Source organism: Dermacentor silvarum, chromosome 6 (assembly GCF_013339745.2).
Source record: "Dermacentor silvarum isolate Dsil-2018 chromosome 6, BIME_Dsil_1.4, whole genome shotgun sequence".
Lineage (NCBI taxonomy): Eukaryota > Metazoa > Arthropoda > Arachnida > Ixodida > Ixodidae > Dermacentor > Dermacentor silvarum.
Window position 1 is genome coordinate 79,072,123 of NC_051159.1, and position 9,482 is coordinate 79,081,604.

The 9,482-nt window shown below is 45.9% G+C and overlaps 1 protein-coding gene across 1 annotated transcript; it reads left to right on the plus strand.

Annotated features, from left to right (window-relative positions):
- Positions 1-625: 625 nt before the first annotated feature.
- On the plus strand, positions 626-9,274 carry LOC119455634 (gamma-butyrobetaine dioxygenase-like). The gene is given in 9 exon segments (XM_037717051.2): positions 626-731; positions 3,720-3,803; positions 4,564-4,721; positions 5,276-5,333; positions 5,336-5,510; positions 6,074-6,324; positions 6,825-7,189; positions 8,199-8,467; positions 9,081-9,274. Coding segments are annotated over 9 exon segments (1,446 nt in total). The 5' UTR covers positions 626-724; the 3' UTR covers positions 9,160-9,274.
- The last annotated feature ends 208 nt before the right edge of the window (positions 9,275-9,482 follow it).

Below are 9,482 nucleotides of genomic sequence, written 5' to 3' on the forward strand. Positions count from 1 at the left end.
TACTGTGGAAAGTTCGCTGAAACGACCGTAGGAGATAAATAAAAAGAACAGAAATTGTAAAACGTGCAAGATCTACGCCGATGTAAAGAAACATATGAAATGTCAGTCAAGCGTCTGAGAAACCAGTTTCGGGGAGGCTTTAAATATTCTGATATAGTTATTTTTGCAATAGCAACCAACTACGCTCAATAACGTTGATGTGGCAGAAAAATACAACTTTTACCTGGCACCTCTGGCAAACCTGCATAGTGCACGTGATTAATTGCGTGAGTTTGAGCAATGCATGGTGCGAACCAGACGTCGCTGCTCCACATCCTGTGAAATTAGCCATGTCGCCCTGTCAAGGGTTTCGTACGCTTGCAGCAGCCCGGCTTAGACATAACGTATGCGGAACTTGCGACGACGTGCCGAGCAACGCGCGCGCGCGCGCCATCGGAACAGCGGTTATCTCTCCCTTTCTCTCTAACGCGAGCAGCGAGAAGGTTCGAGAGACTTCGAGAGACACGGTGAAATGAGAGCGGGTGAAAGATTTCTCGGGCATGGCGGCGAGAGAAGCGGCAGGCGAAGGTTGTGTTGGTCACGTGGTTCATGGTCTAGTCGCTGATTGGCCGGCCATCCGCATAAAGAATGGCAGACCCTGGAGGTTCTTTCAAACCAAGTTGAACTCCAGTGCAGAGCTGACCACCCCATACATGAAAAGTTGGCAGAGCGAACTTTTGCAATCATGGAAGGTGAGTACACGTGCTCGTGTGCTTTTACCTGTGAACTGAAATCAACTGTTCATGCAATATTTGTCAATTATGCGCCAAGGCGATGTATCTGACACCCTTTAAGCAAAATTAGAGATTAGTTCGTGCCGCGACCTAGACCTGGGTCAATGCCCTCCTCCCCAAGTCATAGATTCTACAGTCTTTACATATGAACGTCAAGTTACCTTTCCAAGGAATGCTGAAACACGATGTTTCTGTCTCTGAAGTGTAGTTATGCGTACGACTGGGAGGCATGTTCAGTTGACATTACAAGTGACTGTGGAAGCAGCGGAACCCCTACGCAATGAGCTTTATGGAGTGACAGTTTGAGGATACCCTTACAGGTTTCGCATCTCTTGGTATTCCGCCCTGAGTGTTTATTTACATTCATATCGCAGATAATGTAATATGCCACCTTCACTTCACTTCATAAAGAACAGAAAATATGAACACGTAGATTGAAATGACTGTACACAGAGAGCCAAAGTTCGCAAATAAGGATATCTATCTTGTTGCATGTGAAGATGCCTCCTCCGTAAAAGAAAAAAAAACAATCATTTACTCGGTCAATATATCAATCTTGAAGAACAACACCCTGCCATTGAGCATTCTTTGTGACTCGTATGAGCTCGTATGATGATATATGAACTCGTAGATGAAACTGACTACACCCACAGAATCAAATTTCTCAACTAACTGATGTCGCTCTCTGTAAGTCCAAAGCTTGTTTGATGCATCGTGGAGTCAACCGACCAGCTCTAACTGAATTAGTCGCTACGTCCTATGTTACGCAACACATATGGCCCTCGTGTGTTTTCACAAAACAGGCGCGCAGATCGCAAACACTCCACATTATGCACATTATTTTGTATTTTTTTCATGTTTTCCTCAGAATCGGGCATAGCGCCAAGCGCTTCCTCTGAATCTCTTCCGTTGGAGCGATGCCAAGGTATCCAGTCTGATAGAAGTCAAGCGTCAAGCATGACATTGCACAATGACTTTACTCGCGCTGATCTTCCCGCGAAGCCACTCGAGAGCGTGTAGAGCATCGCCTCCCGTTCCCTAGACGCCGAGGCATAAAAATCCGCACGCTGCCACCACAGCAACGGCGGCGGGCAAATTGCCGACATGGTTTTCTTCTTTGTGGAAGCGCCGGCACGGGGGGAAGCTTGAAGTATACATGTTATCACTGTTGCTTGAGTCCGCAGCTGAAACGATATGTGCACTTGCACACCGAGTCTTTGTTTGCTGGCTTTATGGCATCTCAATCGCTGTTATATCACTGAGAGTGCAGGCGGCCAGACAGCGATAAGAGAGGCCCCCCCTCGAGACACGACCTTTACCCCACCGAAGTTACTAGAGAGAGGCGGTGCCGGTGCTCACCTTCTTTACAAAGTTGCTCTTAGTCTCAGGGCGGAGGTGGCGGCACCCGCTGTTTGAGACTTATTATATACAACGTGGAGCGAACTTCTGTATCCTTGGCGCTTCAGCCTCATTATGACAGTGACGACGCAAAGGGGCGTGTAAACGTGGGTGAATACCTGCTACAAAAGTCATGCTATGGTTTTATCAGGATGCCGAGATAGCAGATTTTATTATTGGGCCAAGGATGTAGAATAAGAAATCCACTAGTAAACATGCTTCACTCCAACTACAAGTCTGCCGTCTTCTACATAATGCCGCTATTCAAATTTCCATGCTTTCAAGCCGAATGTTCATTTTTAGCGCCCTATAGATAGTAGAGTAATATACTGTCGCCTGAATTAAAATAAATGAACTGCCGTCAATGAAGGGATCCATTCTGAACCAGTTCGGATGACAAGCACTGAACACGACCATTACTGCGGTCAACTATATTGTGTCGAAAAGCAATTGTTCTTCCTAATTGACATGCTTTGTTCTATCCGTAAAAGTGTACCCGCCTTATCATCTTTGTAGAGCTAAATGATAAGCAGTGCCATGAGTAAATTATGCCCCCAAAATCATTAAGTGCCTGTCAACACGGCCCTTGCTGCACTTTTACCCCACGGGCATCCCTGCCGGAGAGCTATGTCGTCTACCGTCCCCATACTAGCGGCGCTATCGCACGTTATCACCTGGACGTCACTCTCTCTATAGGTTCCCTAGGGAAGCCTCGGTTCGCCAGGCGGCATACGTGACACGCGAATTATCTCACACGTCCTTGTCTTTTATCATTGCATTGTGTTGTGCCGGAGTGTACGTCGAATGCCGTCCAAAGGGCACGCAACGCGGCACGTAACAATGGGCTAGCGGGCAACAGTTACTGAGCTCAGAAGCGCTGAAGACTACCACCTTGCAATTCTTCAATCATATGTCGCTGATAACTGGTACACTGATAAGCCATTGAATCGGAGTACGTATGTCATGAACATTTTCGGACAGTCATCCGATCGCAAAGGAGGGCCGGTAGGATTCAGTAGCGGCTAGGCTTTGTCCATTACTGTGATTAGAGAATGTTTTGACAACCCGGTACAGGGTAGCCAACCGGAGATAATGTCTGGTTAACCTCCCCGTCTTTCTTTTACCTTTTTTCTCTCTTTTTTTGACAATTAATCATAGAAACAACCATTGTACCTACAGGTTTTGGTAGCGTTCCTGGAAATAATTTCTGCTTTTATAGGAATGTCCTGTGGAGTACCTTCACTTCTGTGATAAAATACACATGCCCTACGGGACCCCCACATATATTTCGAGCTGCCACCGCCGAGTGTATTTCATAAGCAGATAATCTTAGATCACAGGTTAAAAGCTTAGTATTCTTTCTCCATATAGAATGAGGAGAAGCTAGTTATATAAGGCCGTAATTAACCCACACGCCGACACACCACACCTACACACAGAGCAACTATGACATCTGCATTAAGAGATATTGCTTTATACGGCATATTGCTTGTCAGCGTTTCTTAGAGAGACGGTAGCATTATATCAGACATTGTTGTTTTTTCCCAGTTTGCAGGAAAATCCTTCTTTCTGGAACCGGGAGGCACATCATTCAATGCCGTTCCTCCGGTGTCACGATCACCAAAGCTACAGGTAGGTGACTACCTTACGTGTGGAACAATTCTAACCACAGATTTCCATAAACCTTAAGTTGTGCATGATTTACTGGCTTAATATGGATATCACCAATTTTCGTAAATAATCATATTGTTAGTTATATGGACACACACACTTCTGTGGTTACTGGTGGGAAGGCGCGAGAGAAAAACAAGGTTTTGTATTCTAAAGAATTTTACATGTGTATTAATGTGTCCCTGCACACCGACCTATATAAGAGCCCTAGCGTGCCCATTAAAGGGACCACGTGCCCGAGCTTCTGTTTTGATCTGCGCATTGTGGCAGATATTACTACATTTCAATTAGTCACGGCGAGAAAGGAGTCACAGGTGTGCGTGCCTCCACCAGTGTGGAAGCGCCAAAATGACAACAACGGCGTAGTTTCTCTTACATTTCGAAGCCTCGCCCCCCCCCCCACCACCAAAGTGTACTGAAGTCTAAACTATTCTCGAAATGACTCGGTAGTACGCATAGAAATTATCTGCTTGCACAGACAAGAAATACTGCCAGTCGTCAACTAAATCAAGCATCGTTCCAAATCGTCTTTCCTTTCGCGCTGCCAAACAGCTTCCTTTATGTCATGACGATTTGCTCCTCAGAAGTACCTTGGCTAACACGCGAGCAAGGGCGCCCATGCAAGCATGCATACCTCCGAAAGTCATATTCGCTCAGCATGTCTATAATGAAAGTGGTGGCTCTTTGAGTGATGTTGCCTTTGCTTCTTTCCATTGCCCAGCGGCAAGGTCGTCTCGTCCTATGAGCACCGTTCTGGCCGAAGAACACGAAGAAATCTCACTTCCCCCACCAAAGATCAAAGATGTGTACAAATCCAGCGAGAATACCCTCTGCGTCACCTTCTCTGACAACAGCAAATGCCAGTTCAGCAGCACTTGGGTAAGTATCATCGCAGTTGTATTACGCCGAATAGTGTAAAGCAAGCAAAGTTTAATTTAATCCAGCTTAAACGACAACCTATGAGTCGCTATCCTCCAGCAGTGGGCATGCACATCGCTGTAATACACCCAAACAGAAAACGCAAATGAAGAAATGGGGTAGGAGTACGGTCCTCTGCTTTCTTTCGCGCGGAATTAGTGACCCATAAAATGCACTATGGCCACGCAATGTAACAGTGGTACCGTGATGTTTAAGAGTAGCGCCACACACATACCTCCCCCTTATTATCTAATATCCAACAAGCACTTAAACACCTCGTTTGCTAATTAGGAAAAACATTGCATGCATGCGCGTATATCAAAAGGTTTAAATAAGCAGTGAAACGCAGTGCACGAAGCTAACGCCAGTGCTGTGCTCTCGCTGAAGCTTTAGCTGCAACATAGGAGATTATGAAGCATTTGTAAATTGTCATTTGAAATGATAAAGAAAGACGGTGCAATCAAAGACCACCATGGACAGATGTAGTAAACATATTTCGGTTCCTCCCCTGACAGCTGCGAGACAGCTGCCGGTGCCAGGCGTGCGTGCACCCTCCGACGCAAGAAAAACAGCTAACAGTGCCCAGATCGACCCCAAGATCCAGCCGCTCTCCTGGGACGTCGAGAACAACGCGCAGCTTTTGGAGGTCTTCTGGCCGCAGTCAGCACGAAGGCCGCCACATGCCAGCACCTACTCTGCCGAGTGGCTCCACCAGTTCTCCCAGCTCTTCCAGCCCAAGGAGCGAGAAGCGTAAGTCACCAAAGTCCGCCAATGTGCTAAGCTGTAGGCTATGTAACAGTGACTCCCTGAGCTCAATGTGTTGGGACCTCTGAAGAGACATAGGCAAACAAGCAATAAAAGAGTGAATTAAATACATCAAGTGGCCTAGACTTCGGCAGGACCACTGTTTCAACGCAGCTGATAGATTCACACCTCAATTATTAATATTATAAATCATCTGGAAATGTCAGACGCCGCGGTAGCTTACAATCTATTTTTCTATTCTGTAACCGAAAATTCGCACAACCGATTACTTTTTACCACCGTCCTCCTTCCTAAAGGGTTGCACGAAGGTCTAGCTATCAGCCTAATAATATACTATTCATGCAATATTCATGTAATAATATACTATTCGTGTAAAACCTCCAGCCAGATGAATAACAAATAAATTTGTGCTCCTTTAAGGACTCATGTTAGCCACCTGGGAACGCTATATGATTTCAGACACTTTTGCTATGTTACCATATCCCATGACTTCTGTTTTTTTTTTTTTTCATTGAAAATTTGTTCTATTACCATTTCACAACCTGCAGAGAACCCACCACCTTTAACGTGGCGGCCGCGCCTCCTGCTTCCGCGGCGGAGCCCATGGCTGTGCCACAGCCGCACGATGACATCAAGGATGAGGCTTACACAAACAAGAAGTCTTCTGTGATCCTGTGGAACCGTGACGAGATAGAAGAGAACCCGCCTGAACTAGAGTACGAAGACTTCATGGGCACGCGAGCTGGTCTCAAGAAGATGCTCAAGAACGTCTGCAAGTACGGCATCTCCGTCCTCAAAGGTAAGCTTCCGCACTTGCTTTTCTTACCGCCTTCCAGCCAGTTTTAAGAGCAATATATAAGTTTTAATGACCATTGCGCATTTGTAGCTCTTTGTAAGCAGTGAAACGCTCCAAGTAAATAAGTTGTGTACAATTCAACGGAGCTTCAATATGAGGTGGTTGAGCTGCCTTTTAACGAAGCAACTGTGATATTTGCGAACTAAACGTAAACAAGATAAACAAATAAACAAGCTATTGCACACACACATACACGAACGAGCAATAAAATTACTATATATTAATACATTAGTGTCCCACGTAAGACGCGTAAATACTGGCTGCCACCATAAGGATGCGCACAGAGACAGCATACTTTCCAAGTTCTAATTACAGGACAATAAAATTATGAACGTTGCTAGCTGTAGGTTTCGGTTCCACACAAGAATGAAATCGTTTTCGTGTGTGCAAACTTTGTTGACGGCGAGCTTAAAAGCCCTGTCCGTACTCGTCGCTTTCCTTAGGAGTGCCCCTCCACGAGCACGAGATCATTAGTGTCGCACGGCGCATGGGCTACATCCGAGAGACTGGCTACGGCTTGACCTACGACGTGCGCTACAACGCCGACCCGAAGACGCACCTGTCGTACACGGGAGTCCAGTTCGGTCACCACACCGACCTGGCGTACCGGGAACGAGCCCCGGGCGTGCAGCTCCTGCACTGCCTCAAGGCTGCCGACCCAGCCACCTGCGGCCAGAAGGCCGGCGGCAAGTCCTTCTTCGTGGACGGCTTCTACGCGGCTCAGTGGCTACGCTACAACTACCCCGAGCACTTCAAGATCCTCTCGACCACCCCGGTCATGTTCTCATTCCTGGACGCCGAGAGAGACGTGAGTATACCGTTGAAGCATTATACAAATATGGTAGCTTGCTTTAAGCAGCGTGATAAGACTGAATGTTCCAAAACTGCACTGTTTGTTACGAGGAGTGCCGTAGTGGAGGGATCCGTACTAATTGTAATCTCCGGAGGTTTAACGTACAGTCAAATCTCAACACGCAAGCGTTTTTGCGTTCAGCTCCCAAATGAACGCGGTCGCCATGGCAAGCAATTGAACAACCGCATGCGCAGCTCGAGAACGCCATAGTGAGAAATTAGCATGGGTAGCTTTCATTAGAACGCTTGCACAAAAGCAAAAAGATCCATCTCATCAGAAATAGGGAAGCATGCAGGCCAAGCAGCCTGCTGCCAGTTTTGTAGCCTGTTCTATTAAGGCAATGTTGATACGGGCGCCGTAGCCCTTCGCTATAGCAATACACGAAGATATTTTGCAGATCTGGATCGGTCAAATGTCACTATGGTCGTACAGTTAACAGATGGGTCTCCGTCGCAATATGAAGGGCTGTTTAGCTTGTTAACTTTTCTCCAATACAAGTGGACCCATGCATGCCTCCAGGGAACTGTTTCAACACCACGGCTAACATGTTTAGTGATCAGTAAACCGGTGAAACATCTTCGTGAAAGTAGCTGTCTTAAATAACGCTCTCCTGTTTTCCTGTTCGACAGACGACAGCATAACGCGTTGCCAAATTTGCTAAAGCGCACCAAAATGACTCCAATAGTTTACCAACATGCTCCCTTAACGATGAATACACTGAAAGCTAAGCTATAAAAGCAAGCTATGAAAAAAAAATGTAATGGGGGATGATTGTAACTTAATGGGCACCCACTTTGCTTCTCTTGAATAAACGATAGACACAGAGGAACAAAAAGAAAATGACAGACAAATGTGGAAGCTCTTAAAATCCTATTTTTCTATTTCAATTTTCGTTACATGCTCCTGACACCGTTAACACCGACCGGTCGGCTAAAAAAACATGTTGTTTCATATATTTACGCAGAGGTGGTTCCGTGAATCGTGGCCTGTGATAAGCGTCGACTACATGGGCAAGCTGAAAGACATCCACTTCAGCCTGTTCTCGATGAGGCCGCCGCTGCTGCCCCAGGACCAGGTGGCAACCTATTACGAGGCACTACGGCTGTTCGCGCAACGAATCGAGCAAAGCACGCTTCAGTACTCTTTCTACCTCAGTCCCGGTGATCTAGTCGTGATGAACAACCGCAGGATCTTGCACGGAAGGACGGGCTTTGACCCCACCAAGGTTGACAGGTGAGAGCACGCTAGTTTTTGTCACGAACTCCCTAATAATGACGTCTCGTGAACAGACACGCGGCACTGCGTGGCGCTCTTGGTACCAATATTTAAAGAAGAAAAAACTAAAGCTGCCCTTTCAGCGAACTCTCTCGTAGAGACTCATAGACTACCATCACTGGCTGTCTTTGTTTTATTAATCCGAATAATTAGCGCATATTGTATACGGTAAAGAAAACCTCGTATGGTTTGCAAAAGAATGCTTAATGTATCCGAAGTTCAGTAGTGTATTTCATACCTGATCTATCAAATGACTTTCCTGTGATCCCCGTATCAATTTAAACCTTGCACTCGGATACATCAGGGGCGCAGTTAGAAAACGTCACGTAACTGCATCCCGTGACAAATTCGTGAGAAATTGACAATGAAATGAGAAATTTCGGGAGAAAAGCCATGCAACTAAATGTGTGAGGAGTTCTAACAGAAATTGTAAGGGGGAGCCTATAATTTAAGCTACCACCAGTATTTTTTTAACTCTAAGACATGTCGACAGTTTCTGTGAAAACCGTTATTCCCAAGCACGTCCTTAAAACATAATTTTGCTATATTTATGTCGTTTGATTTGTTGCAGGCACCTGAAAGGCTGCTACATGGACCTCGATGAACTGAAGTCCCTTTACGAGAAAATGCGGAAAGATGACGCTTTGTAAATAAAACATACATCCACTCACCCATGTACATACAAGCAAATCATCATCGTAGGTACCATATATAATATTATTACGTAGTGGGATTGGTTCAATAAAGAGATACTTATCCCCGAAATCCGACTGCCTTCATTTTCTTTTTTACTGCGACAGCAGTTAAGTGCTCACCACTGGATTTTCTTCGTCTGAGCATCCGTCAAATCCGTTACGCTGACTTCGACCGTGGTGGTCAACGACGTTATTCCGTCATCGTCAGATTGCCTTATCATCCCCAGCTTCAACATCGCACTCAGGCGATGCGAAAGACGACGTTATTCACCAAGGAT